This window comes from Monodon monoceros, unplaced genomic scaffold (genome assembly GCF_005190385.1).
Source record: "Monodon monoceros isolate NGI ecotype Baffin Bay Population unplaced genomic scaffold, NGI_Narwhal_1 Super_Scaffold_6, whole genome shotgun sequence".
Lineage (NCBI taxonomy): Eukaryota > Metazoa > Chordata > Mammalia > Artiodactyla > Monodontidae > Monodon > Monodon monoceros.
This window is the reverse complement of record NW_021703783.1, coordinates 86,165,718-86,192,435: the sequence shown is the minus strand read 5'-3', so window position 1 is coordinate 86,192,435 and position 26,718 is coordinate 86,165,718. Positions and strand designations below refer to the sequence as shown.

The following is a 26,718-nucleotide window of genomic DNA, read 5'->3' as shown; positions in this document are numbered from 1 at the left end:
CCCAGCTTCTTCCTGTAGACTGTCCTTTATTACCCAAACCAACTCCATAGAGCTGAGACATCACACTGAATGCATAAGGCCATAGCAGTTTTAAAATATTGAAAGACCTCAGTATCTAATAGTAAGTAGTCACTACTCAGAGTCCCCCACCCCAGCCCCCAGCGTAGGCCAGCCACACTGGCCACCCCTCCAAGACTTCCTCTGTGCTGCCCACGATCCGGTACCTAACCTCTCTGATCCTGCTCCAGAACTGTGGCCAACATCTGTTCTGACGGGTAAATGTGCTCCGCTAGTGCATAAGTGCTTTGTTAACCACCTCTGCAAAGAACCATAATATAATGTAGAGTGAAATGAGGGCTATTCCTTTACTTATGATTCATTGATTCCTTCTACCAGGACTTATCAATCACTCACTGTGTCCAAGACACCAAGCAAGCCAGGCTCTAAAACCTCCAAACCTGATGAGTCCTTTGCCCTCATGGCACTTACATTCTGGTAGGGGAGACTGACAATAAGTAAAAAATAAACATAGACGTGTGAATAAACATATATTTTGACTGAGGGTTCAGAAGGAAATGAGATTAGCTTAGGGAAGTCAGAAATGGCTTCAGAAAGAAGGCTATGGTTACAATGGACCTTAAGGATGCACAGGGTTTCTGCAGCCCTGAGTAAAAGGGAACAGCATAAGCATGGATATTAGTCAGGAAACATGGGGTGAGTTTGGGGACTTGTCTGGACAGGGATGGGCAGGGGGCGGGATTATACGGAGGAGGCTCCTGGGAGATCAAGTGAGAAATGTAAACAGGTTGACTGAGCCAGCCTCTTCTCACACCTGAAGATGGATTCATGAACTACAGAACAGACACGTCAAGACCCTAATTCTCAACCTCATGGCCGTCTAGCAAAATGCCCTCATGAGCATTCACCAGTCTGAGCATAGGCCCACTGTACGAGTGGGGCAGCTTGTGCGCTAGACAAAATGCCAACACAAGGGATGAATGGAGCCTCCTTTTCTCTCCCCACCAAGCTGGATACACTAGTGTGGGATTTTCCTAGAACACTTTCTTCTGGCCCCACTTTGTGCCAGAGGCTGGTATATCTCCAGAGGGCACCTTTTCTCATTTCACACAAAAGCGCAAGATAGGCTAGCAATAGCCGTACTCGGACACTCCCTCCCTTGACCAGACTGCTCTGCTCCTTTCAAATAAATTCTCTGGAACACCCCTTCATCTGCATTATCCCTTTCCTACCTCTCTGGCCTTACCCGAGAGCACACACAAACCCCTTTATCAAACTTCTTGCTTATCTTGGCCAAACACAGACTCTCTCTCTCTCTCTCTCTCTCTCTCTCTCTCTCTCTCTCTCTCTCTCTGTGTGTGTCTCTCTCACACACACACCCCTCTTACAATGACCTTTGCCTTCATCTAGACTGCTCCTGAGTCCCAGCCCCTCTATGCATCCTTCCCTGCCCAGCTGGCCTGACTCCTCGCTCTGTCTAAATGCACAGCTCCTACAGCTTCCTCTTCCCTGACCACACCCACAAATGCTTCCCTGATTTGTTTCATGTTTGTGTGTTAACTCCATGGGTATCTGTGTGAATGCAATAAGGATAGCTCACCCAGCTTGTAAACTCCCAGAACTAGAAACAAGGCCTGTAAATGTATTACTCACTCAGCTGTGAGCCTCGTTAAAAGAAACCTATGTCACTGTTGCTGTTGGTACCTCTGCTTCATTCATCAAGAAAATGGAGTGACATTAATTCATCAAGTCCATTAATTCAATAAGTATACATTGAACACTTACTCTGTGTCAAGTTCTAGGAATATAACAGTGAATAAGATGTGGCCTTTCTCCTTGGAGAAGATGTTTATTAAGTTTTTCCATGTGTCTACTATGTGCCAGGCATTGTACTAGACTCTGGAGTTATAGAAGTAAGATAGACAAGTAAAGACAATCACATTGCAGGATGGTACATATTAAGATCAAGGACTGCACTGAGTACTGTGGAACCTCAGAAGGCATACCTGGCCCACTTCATGGTTTCAAGGAAGAGACATTCATTCATTCATTCAATCAATCAATCAATATTTACCCATTAATTATACTACATAAAAGATGTAGTATATACTACATCTTATAGTAATTAAGTAATTTATGTTAGTAAATTATACTAACATAAAGATATTAAAAAAAATATATTTACCCATTGCCTACTGTGTGCCAGTCGCTGTTCAAGGTGCTGAAGTGATGAAGTCCTTCACCATGAAGCCTAAAAATTCCAGTAGGAGAGACAGAAAATAAATAAGATCTGTAGACTATACTAGATGATGACAAGTGCTTTGGAGAAAAGTAAAGCAAGGGAAGCATGGGGAATATCGAGGTCATGGGGGAGGGTGTTTCGTATAGAGTGGTTAGGAAAGGCTTCACTGAGACAACACTCAAGATACCTGAAGAAAGTGAAAGGCCCAGCCATGTGGTTATCTGGAGGGTGACTCGGTCAGGCAGAGGGCACAATAAGTGCAGAGACCTGGGGTACAGGCTGCTTAGAGTGATAGGAAAGATCAAGTCAGCCGGTGAGGCTGGGGCCAGGTGAGCCAGGCGTGTGTGCTAAGGAAGGTCATCGAGGAGGTAGAGGTGTGGGCAGGGCAGGGCCTTGCATTTGGTGGAAGGGCTTTGGCTTTTATGCTGAGTAAGATGGGGAACCACTGGAGGGTTTTAACGGGAAAGGGGGTGGGGTGATGAGGTCTGACTTTCATTTTCCAAGGCCCACTCTGGTGTGGAGAACAGCCAGAAGGGGGCAAGGGAACCTGAGAGACCAGTAAGGAGGCAGTTGTAAACATCCACATGAAATTATACTGGCTGGTGTAGTGGCTGGAGGGATAGTGGTGGAAGAGGTGGGGCTGCCTCCAAGTCCATCGTGTGTCAGAATGGCCTGGTAAGGGGAGCTTTCACAGAGGGAACATTGGAGCTGGCCCTGGAGGATGCATTCACCAGACAGATGTGGGTATGTGACCCAGAGGCAGAGAGACAGAGAAAGAGATGTATGTGCATGTGTGTTTACATTGGGAGGGTTATCAAAAAAGCCCTCAATCATGAGAGAACTGACAAATTGAAGAATAGCAAATAGCTCAGTGTGGCCAGCTCAGAACACTACCACTTAGACAGGAGGAGAGATAGGAGCTTGGAAGAAGTTTGGAGCCAGTTGTGAACGGCCTTGATTGCCACGCTAAGAGCTTAGACCTGTCTGTCCTGTGGGCCAAGGAGAGTCATCAAGGATCTTTAAGCAGATAAGTGGTTGCCTCACATCCACTGAGGCCACCTTTCCAAACTACTGACTCATTTGTTCTAAAACTCAAGAATTCCCCCATCCCACCCCCATTATCCTTCCCAAGGCATATCCAAATTGCTATGTTTTTTGTAAGGCTCTTGTATTGCACTGCATTATATCTTACTGTGTTACAATCATCTGTGTGTGTATGTCTGATTCACCCACTATTCTGTGGGAAGCAAAGGTCAGGGGCCACACATAGGCCATCTCTACATCCTCAGCACCTAGAATACGTTCCAGTGTGTTCAATAAATGATTACTGGATGGATGGATGGATGGATGGAGCAAGTTCTGGAAGTAAGCAATGAAAGTGAGAAAGCCTAGAAATGCTAGATGGAATTGGCCAATGAAAAAGTTAAGAATAATAAAAGGACTATAAATGTTGACTAATTGCAGATGTGTACAAAGATGGTCCAAGTCCTCTGGGGATGTTTCCTCCTGTGGAATCTCTACATCTCATCCGCTCAGACCATTTACCCTGGAATCAAGGCGAGGGCTACTCAGAGAGCTCTGGACTATGGTGAGTTGGATGCTTTCAAAAGCCAGGCTGTACTCACCTCCCAGGTGTAGTCTGTGACCCAAATCCAGAAGCTCAGATTGGTCTGTCTCATGACTGAGACAAGCTCTACAGTGGGGTGATCCAGAGCTACTAAGATGGCTGGGGGAAAGGTGTTGTCTAAAAAGTAATCACCTTGACAGTAGGCATATCCATACATAGTCACAGATTCATATTTTCCCTCTCTCACTCCCCCGCACATGCATACACAATGAACATCTTAGAGCATATAAAGTACTTGGAACAGAATCTCACAGTAGCAAATGCCCAACAAATATTACCTACTGTTATTTTCACATATGTGAACAGACACCTCCACAGTTGCTAATGTCCCCACGTTACAGATGAGGAAAGTGAAGGACAGAGAGGCTTTGTAACTTGCAGAGTCACACAGCTAGTAAGTGAGTGTTGGGATCCAAACCTAGGCTGTCTGATAGTGCCTTCGGTTCCATCGTTCCATCCTTTACATTCTGTCTTTACATCTCCATATTACAGTATTATTCACAGTATTATAGAGGATAAAATCTGCTCTTCTTAATCTCCAAAAAGGATAGGATAAGTGGAAGTGAGCTTAAGCTGTAAAGGAAGGGGTATAAGCAAAACTTCCTCCTTGAGAAGGTAAAAATGAAAAGATCATTCTTCGTTACTAAGTTACTTTTCTCAAGCTCTTTAATGTGGAAGAGGGCTCTGTTTCTCCACGAGCTCAGAGAAATGTGTTCTGTGGTGCTATTATATAAAGATGGGTTTATTCCAGGATTAAACAAAAGCAGTGGTTGCTAACCTTTTTGGAGTGCTGGGATCCTTTGAGAATCTGATTAAAATGTGAACCCTGGGGCTTCCCTGGTGGCGCAGTGGCAGAGAGTCTGCCTGCCAATGCAGGGGACACGGGTTCGTGCCCCGGTCTGGGAGGATCCCACATGCCACAGAGCGGCTAGGCCCGTGAGCCATGGCCACTGAGCCTGCGCGTCCGGAGCCTGTGCTCCGCAACGGGAGAGGCCACAGCAGTGAGAGGCCCGCGTACTGCAAATAAAAAAATAAAATGTGAACCCTGGAAAATTTTCCCCTAAAAAATGGGATAGATACACATACACATGACCCACTCACAATCTTTCATTAGAATTTCAGGGGCTTCAAGTGTTCCCAACAGTCCATGGACCTCCATTCCAAAATTCCTGAATTTAAAGAATCTAGGAGGGAAAAAGGACAATGTAGAATAACTTTCTGGAACTGGCCATCAGGCATAGATTCTGGAGCCAAATTGCCCAGATTTGACTACTGGCTTCCCCAGTTCTTAGCTGTGTGACTTAGGCAAGAATTAACCTCTTTGAGGCTCAGTTTCTTCATCTGTGAAATTGGATAACGATGATACTTTGTACTTTTCCTATAACACTGTCCTGTGTTAACATTCTCCCATGCTGTTAGCTCTGGGTTCTTGGACAATTTCACTGGCCTCTCTGAGGACCAGTGTTTTCTTCTGCAAAGTAGGGACAATAATAACCACCTTGTTAGAATCCTGTTTTCTCAGTATCTAAGAGTATGGCTTACTTAATAAATTTAACTTGTGTGTTTAATGATATTATGCCATCATCATCTTTGTTATCAATAAACATTTTCTTTGGTTGCTTCCCAGGCATTCAAGCTGGGGTGGAGATGATTGAGCAAATGGTCAAGGAAAGAAACATCCCAGATTTAAAAGGTTCTGAATCTCCTGAATTTCTGAAAATTGATTATATGAACTACAAGCTTATAAAGTAAGTAAAAGAGAAGGACATTTTTAGCAGTGAAATTAATCTTTAAAATCTCAGGGTTGTGGATATGCCACCGTGAGTCCTGGTGTAACACCAGGATGGAGTAGAAGTTAACCAACCTTTGGTGAAAGGCTTATCAGATAAACCACCCAAGAAAAAGGGGTCATGGAGCCGGCATGTGGTGTTTGGCTCAGAACGTGTGGGTCCAAGTCACATCTCTGCTGCACACTCGTTGTGTGCACCTGGCGCATCTGCTCAGAGACTCAGTGCCCTCTCCTCATTCCTAAAATGAGAGTTCTAATTCGATGCAGATGTCGGCTGTGGGCACCTTGCCCCCAGAATTCTAAATGAAATTCTTGTTCATTCCATTGCTACCCCTACCCCCATAAACTTAGATGCAGAGTTCAATATCAGTCTCACAAACAAATCCGCTCTCACTACATCTTGTCTTATTTTGTAAAGTTTAGTCAAGACTTCAGAGGTCATAGGAGTGGATTACAAGGCACATGCTTTCTGCCCTCTTGCTATCCAGACCTCCTCTGCTTCTCTGGAGCAACGTCAGTTTCTTCCCCTGGGCTCATGCATAGCAGTTCCACCCACTCCTGGGTACCAAAGGATCATCCTAAATACTTTTCCAAGTAATTTTCCCACCAATAAACTTCTCTTCCTAAGAAGAATTCTGGTGGCAGCTATAATCTTTTCTACCATGTTACAGCAATAAAATCAAATGTCAGAATCAGTAAACAATAAAAAGCAGGTGATGTAACAAATGTGAAGATACTTCATAAAACTGAAGCTGCTGAACACAGATTAGCTGATATACTTAGTGACAGCATAGACCATCAGTGTAAGAACAATGGAATTGCCACATTGATCCAGATCCTTGTCTCACCCAAGCCAAGAGTTTTGAGATTATATTTATATTGTTCCCCACCCTCTCAGATTGGGTGGACCCCAACTGGGTCCTTCTCACGCCAGATGAATGAGACAAGGTTCGGCAAAGCAGAGCAGAAACTGTATTCGTTGATCAAGGAATGGAGAAGGGAGAGCTCATGCTCTAAAGACACCTTCTCCCCATGGGAGGCAAGTGGGAGATGTTTAAGGGGTAAGAGGCCACTGCATCATCAGAAACTGGGGAAAAGGGCAGAGATTTCCAGGAACAGTGCTGCATGCACAGTCCCTTGCGCCCGGCACTCATTGTGCCTAGCAAAGTACAAGTCCCCTCTTTGGGCGGAGATCTTAGCACGGTGATGAGACAAAGGCAACCTTTGGGCACTTCTACGTTTCCTTGGCACAGACACTGCTCTTGCACTTAGGCTGGAACTGATTCAGGGTGGACGACTGTAGAGTTTCCTTTGAGGTGTAACTGGTAAACATCTTTGACAAACATCAGGTGTTTTGGAACAAGAATAGAAATAGGTTAAAGCAGAGATCTTTCAGCTCCCTGGGGTATGTAGGGGTGATGGTACGAACCAGGAAAAGTGTTCAGCCGAATATAACAAAATTAGTGTGACTTAGATGAAATAGGGGTTCATTTTTGTCTCACAAATAAGAAGCTCTGAAGAAAAATTGTACAGATGAACCTATTTTCAGGGCAGGAATAGAGACACAGACATAGGGAATGGGTGTGTGGACACAGTGGGGAGGATGAATTGGGAGATTGGGATTGATATATGTGCACTGCCATGTGTAAAACAGTTCGCTAGTGGGAACCTGCAGTATAGCGCAGGGAACTCAGCCCGGTGCTCTGCGGAGACCTAGATGGATGGAATGAGGTGGGTAGTGGGAGGGAGGTTCAAGCGGGGTGGGGGTATATGTATACATATAGCTGATTCACTTCATTGTACAACAGAAACTAACACTACATTGTAAAGAAACTATGCCCCCCCCCAAAAAAAAACAGTTGAAGAATCCTATTGAAGCCCCACAGTTTCATCAGAATACAACTGTCTTGTATTTTTCTGTTCCCCTATCCTTAACTCTGGCCTCTGGCTTCGTTTGCCTCATGGTCTAATATGACAGATGCTCTAATTATAATACAGTCAGCCATTCAACAGGAATTTGTTGAGCACCTACTGTGTACTAAGGCTTTGTTCTAGGCATAGGGTATAGTGTAGTGAATGACACAGATGTGCCTTTAGTGTCCAGTGAGAGAGATGAACATTAAATATATATTTACAAATCTAATGATTTAATTACACTGATGATAATGCCACAGCAGAAAAACCAGGGTGATTCCTGTAATATAAAGTGAAGGTAAAGATGAGGAGAAGCAGGTATTCCCATGCATTGCTAGTGGGAACAGATAAACTGGTACAATAATTTCAGACCTGTGCTGTTCAAACAGGAGCTGCTAGCCTCATGTCACTATTGAGCACTTGAGGTATGATTAGTGCAACTGAGTACTGGATTTTTAATTTTTTTAATTTCAGTTTTAATTTAAAAACTCACATGATTCAGTTACTGAAGAACTTTTAAGTCTGGAACAATTTGAGTGTGTAAGTTTACTCTTTCAATTGAAAATTTTATCAGCTCTAAATACAGGTCAAGAATTTCTGTTGAAAATGCAATATCTAGATTGAGGTACATCATGAATATAAAACACATACTGCATTTTGTTTATTTTTGAAAAAGGAAAATAAAATATCTCATTAACAATTTTTATATTGATTACATGTTCAAATTATAATATTTCCCATTTTTAATGTGACTAGATAATGTTAAATTACATATATGGCTCACATTAGTGTTTTTTTTGTTTTTGTTTTTGTTTTTTGCTGTACGCGGGCCTCTCACCGCTGTGGCCTCTCCCGTTGCGGAGCACAGGCTCCGGACGCGCAGGCTCAGTGGCAATGGCTCACAGGCCCAGCCACTCTGCGGCATGTGGGATCATCCCGGACCAGGGCACGAACCCGTGTCCCCTGCATCGGCAGGCAGACCCTCAACCACTGCACCACCGGGGAAGCCCCTAGACAGTGCTATTTTAGGAGGTGATTTTTAAGGATTTTTTTAGGCATGCTTTTTGACCCAACAATTCCACTTCTCAGCACGCTCCCTAGAGAAACATCTACACAAACAGCATATATGGGGATGTTCACTGTGGCACTGTTTATAATGCAGAAATACTGGAAACAACCTAGATGTCTACCCACAAAGCAATGATTTTTTTTAATCCATAGCTTAGATTACTCTGCAGCAATTACAAAGAATGAGTTAGACCTATACGTATCAAAATGAAAATATTTCCAAGATACATTAATCTCTACCATCCTCTTTTCACGGTGATCCTCAGGATATTTGACAGAGAATAGGTAGGAAAGGATGCAGAAAAGAGGAAATAACAAATAATCCTTTCTTATTGGCTGTCACATCTTAAAATTTTCCCTAGTTCATAACAGTGCTTTCTCCCGTGCAACAGTTATACACAGATGGCTTCATTTTGTCTTCTCAACCTTCCCATGAGTCACACTTCTTTTCAGTGACTGACTGAAAGAGGTTAAGTGTCTTGCCCAAGGTTGTACAGCTAGCACAAAACTTGGCTCCGAGCCGAGTGCCCTTTGCACGATGCACGAAGCGCCATAGCTTCCTGGTTAAGAAGCCTGAAGACAGATTGAGGAGGCTTCCAGGTCTGGTTCCACCACTTATCTATGACTTCAGCCAAGTTTCTTATCTTCTCATCTCTGAATTGCAGATTGCAAAATCAGCAGCAGCCTCATAGGATTATGGTGAGGGTTAAAATGAGGTAACACATGTGAAGTGCTTACTCCAGTGTCTAGCAGGTAGTAATTGCTCAATAGATGGTCATACTAATAACTTAACATAATGCACGTGGCCATCTACCTATGTATGTTGCATGCCACCTACTGCCTCTAGTGACCTGTGTGACAGCTCAGAGAATCCTAGGGGGAGTTAATGCTCTAAAATAAATTTCTCAACTGGGGAAGATACTGTCCACATAGAGGACATTTGGGAGCAAGGCATGCTGTTTATTGTCCTGATGATTTAGGGGTGGGGGGGAGGGACACGATTGGCATTTAGTTGGTACATATGCCAAATATCCTGCAATTTGTACAACAGTCCTCTACAAAAAAATAGTTGTCCCATCCAAAATGTTAATGTTAGGCTTCCCCGGTGGCACAGTGGTTGAGTCCGCCTGCCGATACAGGGGACACGGGTTCGTGACCTGGTCCGGGAGGATCCCACATGCCGCGGAGCGGCTGGGCCCGTGAGCCATGGCCGCTGAGCCTGCGCATCCGGAGCCTGTGCTCCGCAAGGGAGAGGCCACAACGGTGAGAGGCCCGCGTACCACAAAAACAAACAAACAAACAAACAAAATGTTAATGTTTCCCGCATTGAGAAACACTGGAACAGTTGAGAAACACTGGAACAGCTGAAGGGAAAAATAATGATGGCAGTGTTTTGTCTTTAAAGAAACTAAAGAAGTCGATTGATTGTTTGCAAATCTGTTCCTAAACTTGCTCATTTCTCCCCTCAGCTAGATACAAGGGGCTTCCTGCCAAGGGTGTGAGAGGAATTAGAAGGCAGTGCCCTGAGGCTGCACTGCATACCTAAGGGTCCTTCCTCTATAGCAGCAGTCCGAAACCTTTTTGGCACAAGGGACCCGTTTCCTGGGGAGCTATGCGGAGCGGCAGATGAAGGGCTTGCTCGCCTGCCCGCCACTCACCTCCCGCTGTGCGGCCCGGTTCCTAACAGGCTGTGTATCGGTACCGGTCCGTGGCCCCGGGGGTTGGGGACCCCTGCTCTATAGGAATTCACAATTGCCCATCTTGGGAGTTCTACCACTGCATTTCCGATTTTGCCTTACTTAGAGATGTGCTGGCTGAGTTGCACTAACTCCTCTGTTTCCTGTTTTACAGCATAAAAATCAATGCCTTTTCACTTCCAAATACTTCACTAGCCTTTGTGCCTGGGGTGGGAATCAGGGCCCTGATCAAGCACGGCACTGCCAACATCAGCACAGACTGGGAAATCAAGTCTCCACTTTTGTGAGTATTCCACTGAGAAGCCTACTGCTGTTCTGGGGGAGACGGAGCAAGAAATCAGAAGTAGATAAAGTTGCCAATGTGTTTGACGTTAGGCTTCTTTCCCTCAGCCATTAACCATCTTTCTCAAGAGCATCTTTCCAGGAGAGATTTAAATCAGAATATCTCTACTGAGGGCAGGGAGGAGGGGGCTGAAAAGCATCCTTCCCTTAAAGGCAGAGCCACTGATCAACATGTCATTTAAGATTTCCTGGGACTTCCCTGGCAGCCCAGCGGTTAAGACTCCCCGCTTCCACTGCAGGGGGTACAGGTTTGATCCCTGGTCAGAGAACTAAGATCCCACATGCCGTGGGCTGCGGCCAGAAAAGAAGATAAAAAGAAAGGATCAAATTCATGGTACAGTTACAAACCACCTACTATGTATAAGTCACTGTGTGGGTGTAATGTTTAGGTCTGCCTTGGTTGATGGCCCAGGATGACACATTCATTCATCCATTTGGTCATTCAATATCCATTTATTGAGTACCTACTGACTGTATCCATTTATAAATGGTATTGAGTACCATTCATCCCTGTCTCAAGAACTCCAGTCTCGTAGACGGTAGGGATATGATATGTTCCCCCATAAGAAACATAGATTCATGTATTATTCATTTCTTTGCTGACTCATCAACCATAGATTGAGTGCTTATTCTGTGTCAGGCCATGAGCTAAATCCTGGGGCATGGAGATGAATAGCACCACTCCCTCAAGGAGTTCACAGATGACATCTAAGTGTCACCTCCCCATCTATGCCCCTCCTAAATAAGGTGTGGCCACCTTGACCCCTATGTTCTTCCTCCAAACAAGCATCGTATATGAATGGTGCCTAATACATGCTCAACCACTATGGGGGCCAGCGCACTCAAGATGAAATAAATGCAAGGTTCCTAGAGCTGTCACCATTCACATATTTGTTACTTCGTTTGTTCAGTAAATATTCACCCCTACCTGTTGTAGGTGCCAGGAATCCAGAGGTGATGAAGTTCCTGCCCTCCTGGGGCTTAGATTCTATGGTTAATCAGAGAAACAAGATCCATCTGCACCCCTGCCCAGGCTTGGGTAACCTTGCACTTCTTCTCTCAACAGCCAAGACACAGGAGGAGCTAACTTGCTTCTCTCTGGGGTCTACTTCACCGGTATAGTTGTCCTGGCCCGGAATGACTTTGGTCACCCAATCCTGAAGCTCCAAGACTGCAATGCCCAAGTGAGCCACAATGACATCTCGTTTTCTGGAGAGCTCAGGTGAGCACCCTGGTGGGCAGTGGACAGTCTGGAGCTGGGTTCTCATGTGGCACCTAGGGGCAGTTATGAACTGGCAGATATGATCCTGTGTAAGCCCTTTTGTAATCTTTTTTTTCCTAGTGTCCTATATAACTCCTTTGCTGAGCCCATGGAGAAACCCATTTTAAAGAACTTAAATAAAATGGTAAGTCTTTAGAGGCTATACAGCCATAGTAACATGCCATCAGCAGCAGTTCTGCCATGCTTTGATTAGCTTTTAGTCAATAAAACTTTCCTGAGCACCTACCGTGTGCTAAGCACCATCCAAGGCACTTTCACACACATTATCCTTTGCAAGTTAATAGTTTCTCAAGTGCCTACTATGTGCCAAACATAATGGTAGGTGCTAGGGATGCAGAGATAAATAATACAGCATTCCCTCCCTCAAGTCCTCGCCCCAGGGTGGGCAAACAATCAAAAAGAGTTCGTTTATTGCGTACCTACTACATGCCCAGCACTCTAGGCTAGAGTCTGTTGAGGATATGGAAAAGGAATAAACTTATCTGTTTAGGAAAAACCAACTCAGACTTGTGAAACTGCAACTGAATAAGTATTTGAATTTCGTACATACTTACATGGTCATTAGGTTGGACTGAGGGGGTTTAGAGAACTGGAAAAATTAAGTAAATAGAGCCTAGGAGTATCCTATCCTGGGAGATATTTTTGGAGAGTGCAGGACTTGAACTGAGCCTTCAAATATAGGTAGGAATTGAATAAGTGAGGAACGGGAAAGAAGAAAGAATATTCCCAGCCAAGTGAAACAGTATAAGTTAAGATGGCATCCAAGTATCTTGATGCCAGAAGTCAGTGTCCGAGGAAGGGAAAGATGGAATTGGCCATGTGCCCTGTTTCCATTCCTGACAATATCTTCCCTGAACGCTTTACCCACATTTCTGGGGAGACAAGGAGAGAGGTGAGGAGGATGGGAAAAGAAGGGAGATTCCTTTCTGGAAAAGAGGGACAAGGATGGTGTCTGGCTGTCTCCAGCCCCCTCGTGTTCAGTTCAGCACTTGGAAGGCAGTAGGTGCATAATGAATGTCAGTGAGGAAGTCAACACACAGAGACGTTAAGCAGCTTGTCTAACAAGGTTGTCCGGCTGGTCAGGGGACACTGAAGCTTCGCAGCCTTTCCCGTCCTTACCTGAAAGGTGCTGAGTGCCAGTGGATGTGCATATTGAAGAGTGCCTGGGAAACAGTGCTGTTGCTTTCAGGGACCCCACACTTGATCATTCCTTTGTTCAAAACAAGGCATGGTCCTTTGGCCTCCGACAAGAAGCCAATAGTTAAGTTTGCCTGGAGCTTGTGTATGACTTAGAGATCATAGATGCTTTGCTTCTAGGGTTCCCTCTGTGCCACTAGAAAAGGCCAAGGGTGCTCAGACCACAGCTGTCTAGCCATGTCAGGGCAGATTTCAAATCCTACTGATCTATAACTCCTGGCAACTCGCTTACCCTCTCCAAGCTTCTGTTTTCCATCTGTAAATAGGGGCCAGTAGAGCCTGCCTCTCAGGACTGTAGTGAGGATGAAATGAGGTTGGCAACAGCTAACATTTACTGAATGCTTACTCTGAGCTGGGCAATCTCACGTGGATTGCCTCAATTTCTACTCACAATAACCTGACGCAGTAGATACAGCTATCATCCCCACGTTGCAAATGAGGAAACTGAGGCCAGAGAGTACAAGTAACTTGCCAAGGCATTCAACCCCAGGCAGCCAGGCTCCTGAGCCTCTGCTAGTAACCATCACACTGCGTGCTCAGCACACTCCTGGCACACGGCATCGAGCTTGATACTCTTCCTGTTTCCTACAGATGTGCTTGGGTCTGATTCCAAATTGATTTTCTAATTCCAAAAGGGGCTCTGATCTAAATAGATGTCTGATCTAATGGGCTCTCCGAGCAGCCCAGCAAGGAAATAAAGGCCCTGCTCTAACTCTCCCTGGCAGGGCCTGGCATGCTGATGGCAGAGGTGGCAGGCAGGGGCATCCCTGCCGTTGGGAGAGGCTCAGCTGTGCAGGCAGCAGGTTCGCCAGGTGTCGTAGCACTAACATGGACTGGGGCACATGCCCTGTCATGCTGCAGAGATGAAAGCCAAGGGCTTGTTCTTTTATGGGGCTGAGTGGGTGTGGTCCCGGTTGCTATGAAGTTGAGCCAGCATTCAATGTCATGCCACCCATACGTACGGAACCTGAGGCCCATAGGCATCAACTAATTTAAGGGAGAGTCCAAAGGGAGAATGTCTCCTCACTGGAAGGCCTTTGTTGGGGTCTAGGCCCTTAAACAGTGGTTTCCAGTACAATGTGATAACCTGCGTTTTTTTTTTTTATTCCTTTTATGGCCAGCTCTGTCCCATTATCACAAGTGAGGTGGAGGCACTGAATGCCAACCTCAGCACGCTGGAGGGTGAGTCCCAGAACTGTCTCTTCTGGGTGTTTCTCCTCCCACCTTCACACGCAGGTGCTCTCCAGGTGTGCTTTGCTCCAGCTCCCCCATCTGCTTTCCCCTCTGCAAACTAGCACCGCAGGAAGGTGCATGGGAGGACCTGCCCATGTGCAGGGCCCGCTCTTTTCTGCTGCTAACCAGCTTCACTGCAGGTGGGGGTGACTTCAGGAAACTAGATGCAAGGCAAAGAATTAAACTGTCGTGAGCCTTAATCCCAGCTCTGGCGCTAAATCCATCCTCTTCAGAATGATGAATGCTCATCCTGACCAGTTATCCCCTGGTTCTAACCCCTCCAGTGGCTCCTATAGCTGCCTTCGGGATCAAGTCCAAATACCTTAACATGGACTACAAGACCCACCTGCCATGCTCTGGCTCCCTCTCACCTCTCTGGGCTTCATCTTGCACCTTTGTCTGCTCCAGCAATCAAACTGCTTCTACCGCCTCACACCTTGCCTCCAGTCATGCTGTCCTCTCTGCCTAGAAGAGCTTTCTCTTCCTCCCCTCCATCCATCTATTCACTTGAGAGATACTTACAGGGCACCAATTTCTTCGCCAGCACTGTGCTAAGCCCCGAGGGATGCAGCCCCTTCTGCTCCCTACCCCGCAGGCATCCCTTGTCCTGTTCACTCCTCTTTAGCTCTGAAGGCTCAGCTCAGGCATAGTCTCTCCCAAGAAATCCTACCTGACAGCCCACACCCCAAACTCCCGCCTCCTCAACGCTCACATGACACTTCGGGCAGATCTCTCTTTGCACTTCATCCACTTACCGCCCCCCCCACCCCGCACCCTGCCATGGTATGCTGAGCCCCTGTAATAGGCTGGGTGCTGTTCTTGGTGCTGGGGATGCAGCAGTAAGCCTGTGAGACAGAAATCCCTGCCCTCATGGGGCTAATGAGAGGAGACAGCCAGCCAGCAAGATAATAAATAAATCTATGGTATCGTTGCAATAAGTGGTAAGAAGAAAAATAAAGCAGGGAAGGAGCTGACGAGGGGTTTTTGTTTAAAATAGCATGGCCAGGAAAGGCACCACTGAGCAGCTGGCATTAGAGTAAAGACCTGAATGAAGTAGGGAGTAAGCCGCTCCTAGGTCTGGATGAAGAACATTCCAGGCAGAGGAAACTGCAGGCTCAAAGGCCCATGTGGGAGCATGCCGAGTGCATTGGAGGAATTTTGAGGAGTCCATCCCGAGAGCAGAGGGAACGAGGGGAAAACAGCAGGAGGTGAGGTCAGAGAGTGGGAAAGCAGATGGCTAGACCTTCAGGGCTCTGTAGGTCACTACAAAGCCTGGCTCTTAGTCTGAGATGGGAAGTCTTGAGAGAGTTTTGAGCACAGCTTTCATGAACTGACTTATATTTTAAGGAGATCACTCTGGTTTCTGTCTATTGATAATAGGACAGGATTCAGGGTGGAAGCAGGGAGACCACTTAAGAGGCTAGTGCAGTGACCTATACGAGCAAGGAAGGCAGTGACCTGGATGGAGTGACGAAGATGGTGAGATATGTTCAGGTTTCGGATGTACCTGGAGGGTAGGGACAGTGGTATTTGCTGACACATTGAATGTGGGTCATGAGGGGAGTCAGGCATGAGGCCAGGGTTTACTCTGAGCAACTAGAAAATTGGAAGAGTGGAATTACCGATACCAAGATGGGGAAGACTATAAGACTATGTTTGTAGTAGGCCCTCTGGAGCTCAGTTACAGATCTGCTCTTATTACGCTGTATTATAATTTCCTGTTTATATGTCTGTCTCCTCCTCCAGACTGTGAGTTCATTGAGGGCAGGGACGTTGACTCTTCTCCGTGTTCTCAACACCGAGCACAGTGCCTAACTCACACTAGGTTCATAAATATTAGCTTGATAGAGGGATGAAAGGAGATGATGGCTGGACAGATGGATTGATGAGTGGATGCAGATAGATGAATAAAAAAGAACAGATTGGAGAGGTAGGGAAAGAGAAAGAAGATGTTGAAAAGATGAGGAAAGAACCAGTGGAGGATTGCCATGTCCTAGGTTGCTGTGGGCAAATTTCTGTACTTCTGGGAGCATGCATAAAAGGCTATGTACCAAAATTTTACTGATGGTTCTCTCAGGGAAATGTGATAAAGAAGAGTTTTTACTTTCTTCTTTTGATTTATCTACTTTTCCTGGGTTTTGAAAAGTGAGCAAGTATTATTTATGAAACAGGGTAAGGGTTAATTTTTGTTTTAAATAACAGAGGATTAAAAACTTGTTCTGGATAAATATTAACCATGTGTTATGCTATACCTTTAATAAATGTAAATTTTCTTTTTTCTTTGTTATTTAGTTTTAAGAAGCATTGACAACTATACCCTGCTGGATTATTCCCTAGTCAGTTCTCCAGAAATTACTGAGAATTACATTGATCTGAATTTGAAGGTAATCTTATCATCGTCAGAGTCCTAAGCGTGGCATCAGTAGCCACTGTCCAAGGATCAAATACTACGTGCAGAGGGACATACAACTACATTCTCGCCCAACAGTTTAATTTTCTCTCAGGCAGTTCTCTCATGTTTATGCTCCTTTAAAAGACTCTTGAACATCTTCTGGACTGGTAAATGATTGCTTGGTTTGCACAGCATATGCCTGCCTTCTTCAAGAAAAGTATCGTGATGTCTCTGCCTCTGGGAGTAAGGCTGCAGACTAAGGGCAGCAAGTAGAATAGTCTGCGTTTATTAGGGCTCAACAGATCAGTAGACTATAAATATTGATAGTTCTATTCCTAGCTCTCAGGTTAGTCGATCTAACTGAGGGCTGCTGAACTCTGTCAGGGCCATTAACACATGATAATACTGTTTGCTGGGCTTCCCTGGTGGTGCAGTCGTTGAGAGTCCGCCTGCTGATGCAGGGGACACGGGTTCGTGCCCCGGTCCGGGAGGATCCCACATGCCGCGGAGTGGCTGGGCCCGTGAGCCATGGCTGCTGAGCCTGCGCGTCTGGAGCCTGTGCTCCGCAACGGGAGAGGCCACAGCAGGGAGAGGCCCACATACCGCAAAAAATGCTGATTCTGGAAAAGTGATTAACTGTGCTTTTGTCCCAAAGTAAATATAATTTATTTTAAAATGTATTTATTTTTTGTTGGGGGGCTACTCCTCGTTGTGGTGCGCGGGCTTCTCATTGTGGTGACTTCTCTTGTTGCAGAGTATGGGCTCTAGGCACGCGGGCTTCAGTAGCTGTGGCAAATGGGCTCAGTAGTTGTGGCTTGAAGGCTCTAGAGTGCAGGCTCCGTAGTTGTGGCGCACAGGCTTAGTTGCTCCGCGGCATGTGGGATTTTCCCGTACCAGGGCTCGAACCCGTGTCTCCTGCATTGGCAGGCGAATTCTTTTTTTTTTGCCCTACGCAGGCCTCTCACTGTTGTGGCCTCTCCCGTTGCAGAGCACAGGCTCCAGATGTGCAGGCCCAGCGGCCATGGATCACGGGCCTAACCGCTCCGCGGCATGTGAGATCTTCCCGGACCGGGGCACGAACCTGTGTCCCCTGCATTGGCAGGCAGACTCTCAACCACTGTGCCACCAGGGAAGCCCAAGTAGGCGAATTCTTAACCACTGTGCCACCAGGGAAGCCCCCATTGGTTTTTTTTTTTTAAATGTATGTTGGCTTATGTTTCAATCAGAGTCATTCAACTCTGTTAAATATTACACAAGACACCATTTTGTAATAACAGCCTATACCTTATGAAGGCAGCAGTAAAAATGCCACAAAAATGCTTTGAGCCATTTAGAATCCTGGGTCCTTCTGAGTCTTTCTGTGATGCCCCAGATGCTCAGAAGTTATGGATTTTGAAGGTCAAAAGTTTGACATCTCTACATGACACTTCAGGAACTATTCAGAGCTGTCCCCTCCAGCTACATTCACCTGCCTTCCTGTCTCTGAGAAGAGGACTAACAAGGAACTTCTTGCTGGATTACACCCCAGGGTGGACAGACACACTCAGATATGCTCAAGAAGTCATCAGAGCTCTGAAACATAGTCCCCAGTCAAGGAGTCAGAGGACTCGTGGTTTTTTCAACCCTACTGAGTTTCTGGAATATTCCTTATTCTGACTTGAGTGGGTCCACCTTCTTTAGTCCTGCACATTCGAGTCTTCCCCTGATAACACTGGTCTTTCTTTCTGTTTCCCCACAGGGCGTATTCTACCCCCTGGAAAACCTCACAGATCCCCCCTTCTCATCAGTTCCTTTTGTGCTCCCGGAACACAGTGACTCTATGATCTACGTTGGAATCTCCGAGTATTTCTTTAAATCTGCGTCCTATGCTTATTTTACAGCTGGGGCTTTCAACGTCACTCTCACCACAAAAAAGGTTAGGAGAGTTAACGGGTGATGACAATCGACACCAACATTTAATCTTGTTATAAGTATCCCATTATGGGGGGTTTTATGTCATAGTTTCTATTCCTGGGCCTTTGTAGACACTATCACTCCTAGCAGGACAATGAATGAAGGGATTGTGGAATGAATGTTGATACTAGTTGGGGAGTTGTTGGGTTTCCAGTTCTGCTAATTTCAGCTTTTTATGATACTGGGCCACTGTTCTTCTAGACTGATCTTCAATAATACCAAGAAGCCCCTCCACTACTTATTACCTGTGACAAATACCTATGAAAATTTGGTAATTTCAATGTACTTAACTTCTCTGTGCCAGATTTCATCATTTGGAAAATGGGAATAATAATGTTCCATACTCATAGGGTTGTTATGGGCATTAAAGAGGTTTAAATATACGTAAAGCATTCAGACCAGTGCCTAGCACAGACTACATGCTCTCTAAGTGTTGATTATCATCATGATCGTTATTATTATTTTATTATTTGTGTTATGCCAACATAAAGATTTCTCCTGTTAGTAATTACAACTGACATCTACAATGACCAGTAAATAGCACAGATATTCATTGATCCTCTTTGTCATGCCCCTCCCTTTTATAATGAGAACTCTCTCTTCTACCAGTCAACTAACAACTTTTATTGAGCATTCCTTATGTATCTTTTCATTCTCTAGGCCCTAATTATACAAATAGTTATAAATCTTGTGTTCAAAATGCCGGTGGCAACACCAGCTGCCATACAGTACTGAGAATTAGACACTTCTAGCTTCAGACTTGAAAACCATTCATCTGTGAAGATAAATTGCTTATGCATCATACGTCTCAGTAACCTCTGAAAAAGAGGACAATAACACAAGACACTGTTAACCGCTGTAAGATGTTTACACATGGATCGTAGCCATATGATATACACTGTGTTCCTAAGGTTAAAAGGCCCTTAGTCAAAAGCAATGTAACTTCCTGTGTGACCTAGGACAAGTCACTTTACTTCTCTGGGCCTCAGATTTCCTGTGGTTGGGCTATAAAATAATCAGTCACCTTCAAACACTAGGCATTTTTGGTGCAACAGCTTCATGATTCATAAAAATTATAGGGAATGCTGCATTTTTCCCTGAAAATACAACCCAGGTAAAAACCTTACAGTGACATGATGGTCTTCATTTCCCAGATTTTCAACAATTTGATTCGCAACTCTCAAGGCCTTGGCAACATGCTCTCCTGGGTGAGTGCTCAGGGTTTGACTCCTTCATGGTGTATTTGGTTTCACAGCAATTACTTCCGGAAGACTTTTTGTTTCTTTATGTTCCTTTCTGGTCCAAGCTTGCATCCATATTTCCATTCTTAAGAGTTTTTCTTTTAATCAGATATCCACAAATATTAACTGAACAGTACAAGTTACTAGGAAAGACATTGTACATAGAATAAATCATTTGTTCCTTCCATAAGGTTCCACCACACTTTAAATAATTAGCTTAAATGGGAAAGGAAGGAATAGTGCCACATTGTGACTTTAGTAAAACAACTATTAATATCATGTTGTCATGGGATCTGAGTATTGGACACAGTATATTGAAAGGCTCAGGTTTGCCCTGGAGGACAGAGAGATGCTCGTGTAGCATCCTGGGTTTAGAGCAAGGATCTTGAGTCAGACAGACCTAGATTTGAATCCCAGTTCTATAACTTACTCATCTGGAACCTTGAGAAAATTACTTAACTTCTCTGAGACTCACTTTCTTTAGTTGTGAAATGGGAATTCCGATAGAACCTGCCTCAGAGGGATTTTTTGGAGATTAGATGCAATAATACTGAAAGTCCTGACATGGTGCCTGACACACAGTATGTGTTCAATAAATGGCAGCTGTTATTATTCTTATCTTGTTATTGGTATAATTATTAAAGAGCTTTTTTCTGTTCTAACTGTATGATGTAAGATTTAATCACCACAGGCCACCCCAAATTTGTGATTTCCCCTCTTCAACTCACGACTCCCAATCTCTGTTTCTCTCCCTGAATGTGGGCAGATTGCAGAGCTGTACATCTTGTCCCAGCCCTTCATGGTACAGGTCTTGGCAAGAGAGCCTCCCGTGGTCAATTTATTACCAGGTAACTTCACCCTAGACATCCCTGCCTCCTTCGTGATACTCACCCAGTCCAAGAACTCGACTGCAGAAACCATCATTTCCATGGACTTTGTAAGTCTGCGGGGACAGGAGGGCAGCCTACGGATACCAGTCCTGTTCGTGCAGTAGACCACTGGCCAGCAGGGTCTACTAAATGTTTGGAGGGATGGGATGTGATCCATCGATTAGGAGAGAGGACAGGGTGGGGGTAGGTATGGGAGGCCAGTGCTCATACCCCCAAACGTTGTAAAATAGCTCTCCCCGCTTCTCCACGTCCTGTGTGCCCTTCCCTCTGCTTCAGTTACATTGATAACCAAATTTCTTTTTTTCTTGAAATAAGTCAGTCAAGGTGGAATTCAAGTTTATTTGAGTAGATGAAGGCCAAATAAAATCTGAGAGAAAATGACTGAACAATGAACCTAAGTGAGACATCTCTCTCTCCCTCTCTCTCCCCCTACTGCCCCCCACACACGCAAAAGAGAGATTAGAAGACAAGGAAAAATAATTTAAAGGAGATCTTCAAACAAAAAGTCTTTATAGTTAGTTTCCCTACCTGCAAGACAATATTTTTAGAGCTATTTCCTTCCAATATTTTTTGAGATGAGAGTGAAAGTGAAGTTTATGTTTCTACTATAGGTAATGATATTCATGGCCAAAATGGATAAATTCACTCATCTTACTAATGTACACTTTTGTTCTCTGCAGGTTGCTAGTACCAATGTTGCCCTGGCTATTTTGGGACAAAGATTGATCTGCTCTTTATCTCTGAACAGGTAAGCTCAGTTGATGTGACTGTTGGATGGTAGTACTAAGTGAATCAACAGACCTTAGAGACAAGTGAACAGTAACAAAACAGGTGAAGTTACCATTCAATAGAACATGAATCACTTAAACATTTCTCCAGATAATTTCAGAATATGGACCTAACTGAAAATTATGAAGTTTTTCTTTTTTCTTCCCATTAGACAATATTCAGATAAATTTGGCAACAAAATTATTGTAAATTTAATTCCACAATGTAAATTCTCATTCTAATGGTACAGCAGTGTAAAATAAAGTTCCTCTTCAACAAATTTAGAATGGATGCTATTGAAGAAAGAGCATGAAACTTTGAGGTCAAGGAATGAAGTTTCAAATCCCTGCTCCCTGGTTCCAGAACCGTGATCAAGTCTGTTAACCTCTTTGAACCTCAGTTTCCTTATCTGTAAAATAATGAAGTTGGACAAAATCATCTCTGAGTTACCTTCAGGCTCTGACACTCTGATCCCTTTACTAAAGTGGAGAATTTAACAAGACCATGCCCCACGGCCTGGCTGGCTCTCAAACACAAACTATGCCGTGTGAAAGGGCTTGAGCAGGTCATGTACACAGATCATTGAACACTAATTACCACTGGGAAGAACCACCTGCAAAGCCCGTTCTCCTCAGCCCAATAAAGCCCATAGCTGAAGCCATGAATCAGACTACCTGGGGTGGAGGGAGGCAGGGGAGGATATACAGAATAATCAGGTGGCCCAGACTAAATCCATGAAAGGACAAAAAGGAAGCAATAAAACAGACAAAGAAATCCCAGTCTGAAAAGATTGGGAAACCAACAGAGAGAAAAAGTAAGTCAATCACCATAAGTCAAATTGATGGTTAGGAAGACTATTGTAGAAACATGGAAAATGTTTTCAATAAAATAATATGAAATGGAATAAGCAGAATACAGAACTGCATAAACACAACAGTCAGCCATGTAAACTAGCTTTCCATCTGGATAAGGAAGTGAATTACAGATGAAGGGTTGTGTTAGACTATGAGATTATGAGTCGGTTGTTTCCTCAAAATTTTCTTTATAACTATGTTGTTTTCCCAATAAAAGGAACAATAAAAGCAAAAAGTAATATGGCTTCCCAGAAATAAAAGACTTCATGAAGGCTTTCTCCTCAACTTTACCCAGGCCTTCAAAGAAGGACTAATTTCTCCATTAAATTCTAAAGGCACAGTGCCCAGAGCCTATGAGACCTCAGGGACCCATGAAAATGTTTTAATATATTTTAAAATGAGAATTTTAGGGGCTTCCCTGGTGGCGCAGTGGTTGAAAGTCTGCCGGACGCTGCAGGGGACACGGGTTCGTGCCTTGGTCCAGGAGGATCCCACATGCCGCGGAGCGGCTGGGCCCGTGAGCCATGGCCGCTGAGCCTGCGCATCCGGAGCCTGTGCTCCGCAACAGGAGAGGCCACAACAGTGAGAGGCCCGTGTACCGCAAAAAAAAAAAAAAAAAAAAAATCTTAAAATAAATACAATCCAGACTGGATTATAGTTATCTTTATAACAACACAGTCTTCGAAGATAATTTTTAATGTTTTTTTATGGAGGAAGGGCTCCTGAAGGCTTCAGGCTACCAGAATTCATAATGTGGCCCTGTTTCTAGAGGATCAAAGCTGATGAAACTCTGAGCCTTGATGGGTGGTGTTTGAGATGGCAGTTTTAATGGTTGAGAGGATGGAAGCCAGAGAGCAGGAGATGAGGAGGGAAAGGACCAAAGGTGAAGAGCTGGCGGTATCTGAGCTAGGCCGAGAGAAAGAAGAGAATTTGAAAGGCGGTTTGCCTGAGCCGCAGGACTGGGAGGCCTCTATCTGAAGACTGAGAGGAAAGGGCTATAGGAAAGGGGAGCTGGCAATCTGGAGTGATGGGGGAGTATGCGGGCAGGGCTGCTAATTGAGGCAGCAAGCTCTGAGAAGGTAGAAACATTTGCACTTGAGCAGGGTTCTGGTTTACTGGCAGGATCTGAAGGAAGGATTTAATAAGAAGGGGATTTCAGGCTGTGGCAGGCAGGTAGGAAAGATCTTAAGTTGCAGAGACCAGGTTTGCTTCTCTGCTTAATTGGGCTTGACCCTCACCTCCAACATTCTACCAGTAAGAAACTGCATGTACAGTGGGCATTACGTTTATTTATAGGAGTAACTGGGAAAACTGATGGTAACCTGCTAAATTCACATCATCCAAAGGAATGTTTGAATTCATTCTCCAGCTTCCGGCGGTCCACAAGCCTTCTTTGACCTTGTGAACACAAACCTGAAATTAGAACTCCTGCCTGCTTGAAGTCTCTTCCGAACACCCCTGTGATCTCCTTTAGATTCACATGCTGGGGAGGCTGCCTGTGCCCTGAGGCCTTAGTAGGGTCTGAACAAGACCACCTACATAGTTTGTGAGGCTTGGTGCAAAATGAAAGTGCAGAACCCCTGTTCAAAAATTATGAAGAATTTCAAGATGGAGACGACAGGGCGTTAAACCGAGCACAGAACTCTTCTGAGCACCGTGCAGGTCACGTGCACTGAGTCTGAGTGGGGCTCCTGCAGCGGGTACTATAGCAAACCTCAGGCAGCGAGCAGACTAGGGGCAAAGCAGGTGGGCCTGGCATCACTTAGGCCTCAGGCAGTCACACCCAGAAGCAAGACCACAAAGGAGCAGAGGCTGTGCTGAAAGAGCAGCCTGAGCCTTTGGCAGCAAGAGCAGTAGCCCCGCCTCCCACACGGGCCACTGCAGCCAACGCCTCTGCTCCCGGGCTCCACAGAGCTGCTTTTCAGGGTGAGCTGGTTTGGTCTTAAGTGACGTCGTAGAGACACAGCAGGAAAAGGTGTAAAGTGGACGGGGATCAGTGAAACACCCCTGAGGAGAGCCAGGGAACACAGGGTCTCCAAATACGTCTCCCCAGAACACCACGGCCTTCCTAACTGTCCCCTGTCTGAGGGCGTCTCTCTCTGGAGCTGCTCAGGGCTGGCTACCTAGACACGAGATGCAGAAATCAGAGGCGAATCCAGGGTGGTGAGTTTAGAGAGGTGGGGAGATCATGGGCTTTGGAATCAGACTAGCTGGTTCAGGTCCCAGCCCGGATCATTAGCTGTGGGATCTCAGGCAAGTTTCTTAACCTCTCTGGGCCTACATTTTCTCCTCTATAAAATGGTACAATAAAACCCACTTCAGGGAGTTGTTGTGAGGAGTACATGAGGTAATACGTGTAAAGTGCATGTTAAGTGTTAAAAAAAATGATGGCTATGGCTATTATCTAAAATTATGGGGACTGGCCTCAGCCAGGGGAAGGAAGGACTCAATTATACAAGATCATTCCAAGAGCTCTATTCAGAAAACACCTCACTCCCCTGTCTCCTGTCCAGTGATGGCTATTAGAGAAATTGCCTTTTGTTCTACCATTTATAAATACACTTTATCATTGAGCCTTTACTATCTGCTGGTCCTATACCAAGTACCACACATATATTACTTTATTTAAACCTCACAGCCCTGTATCTCCAGGATCCAGCACAGCGCTCCATAAGAGTCTGTAGATTGAATGAAAAATCCTGGAGGTAGCTTATCATCCCCATTTTCCAGCTTATAGAGGTCAAATAACTTACTCAAGTGTTGACCAAAATAAATGGACTGCCGGATATTTCTCCCCAGCAAAGATGTGTGTATTCGGGATGAGCAGAGAACTGCAGTTTGGGGTCTATAACCATGGTGAGCCCTGTGCAAGTCCCCACATGGCAAGGGAAGGAGAACCCTTTTATAGAGGGAAAAGGAAGTTGGGAGGGCTGTAGTAAACAAAGAGTCCGTGGCTTTTCTTTAGCTAAGTCCTTGCCAGGAAACAAGAGGAGGCTTCCTTCTTCCTTTTGGGCTCTGCTGTCGTCACAGGGTGTGAGAACTCCCCCTGCTGGTCTCCAGACTCTATTGAACTGAGCTTTCTATTTATTAGTAATTTTTTATGCAAGTCACAGAGCTATTGAATGGCAGAGCTAGAACTTGAACCTGAGTGAGTCTTCAACGCCATGAGTGTTTGTTTACTTACTACATTGTACTGCCTTTGATGTGGTGAATAGCTAAGTCTTAGAAAATGAGACTTAGACCTACAATTTATAAAATAAATACCTTTGCCTAGAGGAGAAAACCAGAAGCATGGAGTCAGGTTAAAGTGAAACAGGATGTCCTCTCTCAATGTTAAGTATTGATAGAAAAAAGAGAAGACACTGGCATTGTGTGTCCTGAAATGGAAAAAGCACACAGCCCTTTTCTCATTGCATTGAGGAACTGAGTGAAGGAAAGAATAAAGAAAGAGAAAGCTGGAAGTACTAGTAATAAACTTGACCTTTTTGTGTATGTCCAATTAAAAGCACAGGCTCTGGAGTCAAGCATGTCTCATTTTGAATTCTACCTCAGCCATTTGCTAGCTGTGTGACCTTGCACAAGTTAACTTTCCTCCTCAGCAAAACAGAGCCCCTGTGTAGAATGTTGTATTGGTAGAGGTGAGAATGTATGAAAAGCACAGCGCCCAGCCCATAATCAGTGCTCAAGAAACATCCATTACTGCTACTAGTAGTACTTTATTCTCTTTCCTTATTCTAGTATCAAAGTTTGGCCAAGTAAGAGGGAGAAATTGGTCCCAAGAGACATGACAAGGGTCTTAAAAGCTGTGGAGTGGCCCATAAACGAGATTCTTACAGCTCTTTCTATATTTGAGGCTTTTGTTCCAAACAGTTCTGTTTGGAGGTAACTCCAATCCAGGTTGGTCTATTTGGAGGTAACTTCAATCCAAATGTCCATGTAGACATTTTTGAGACTAATTCAGGGACCAAATTAAACAACACTTTCCTTTTGATGGTCTTCATACACATGACTTAATTCTAACCCTTTTTCTTAATCGCTTGCAAAGCTCAGAGCAATCAAATGCACATTATTGTTCAACCATTTAGAGCTTGGAACACTTTTTTTTTACAGTCCCATGATTGAGGATTTGGATACTCCCAAACTGCACCCCACCCCACTACCACACACACACACACACACACACACACACACACACACACACACACACACAC

General features: G+C 44.8%; 1 protein-coding gene across 6 annotated transcripts in view; it reads left to right on the top strand.

Annotated features, from left to right (window-relative positions):
- Positions 1 to 26,718, top strand: part of BPIFC (BPI fold containing family C) — a 55,183-nt gene that overhangs the window by 15,097 nt on the left and 13,368 nt on the right. For 5 of the 6 annotated variants that reach the window (XM_029204882.1, XM_029204884.1, XM_029204880.1 and 2 more), the window contains 11 exons: positions 3,725 to 3,848; positions 5,515 to 5,635; positions 10,510 to 10,638; positions 11,764 to 11,919; positions 12,040 to 12,103; positions 14,298 to 14,358; positions 16,702 to 16,793; positions 18,540 to 18,716; positions 19,909 to 19,962; positions 20,762 to 20,932; positions 21,566 to 21,633. In XM_029204882.1, the coding sequence (XP_029060715.1) occupies positions 3,725 to 3,848; positions 5,515 to 5,635; positions 10,510 to 10,638; positions 11,764 to 11,919; positions 12,040 to 12,103; positions 14,298 to 14,358; positions 16,702 to 16,793; positions 18,540 to 18,716; positions 19,909 to 19,962; positions 20,762 to 20,932; positions 21,566 to 21,633 (1,217 nt within the window). The remainder of the gene's footprint in view (positions 1 to 3,724; positions 3,849 to 5,514; positions 5,636 to 10,509; positions 10,639 to 11,763; positions 11,920 to 12,039; positions 12,104 to 14,297; positions 14,359 to 16,701; positions 16,794 to 18,539; positions 18,717 to 19,908; positions 19,963 to 20,761; positions 20,933 to 21,565; positions 21,634 to 26,718) is intronic. The other variant, XM_029204885.1, reaches the window with a different exon arrangement.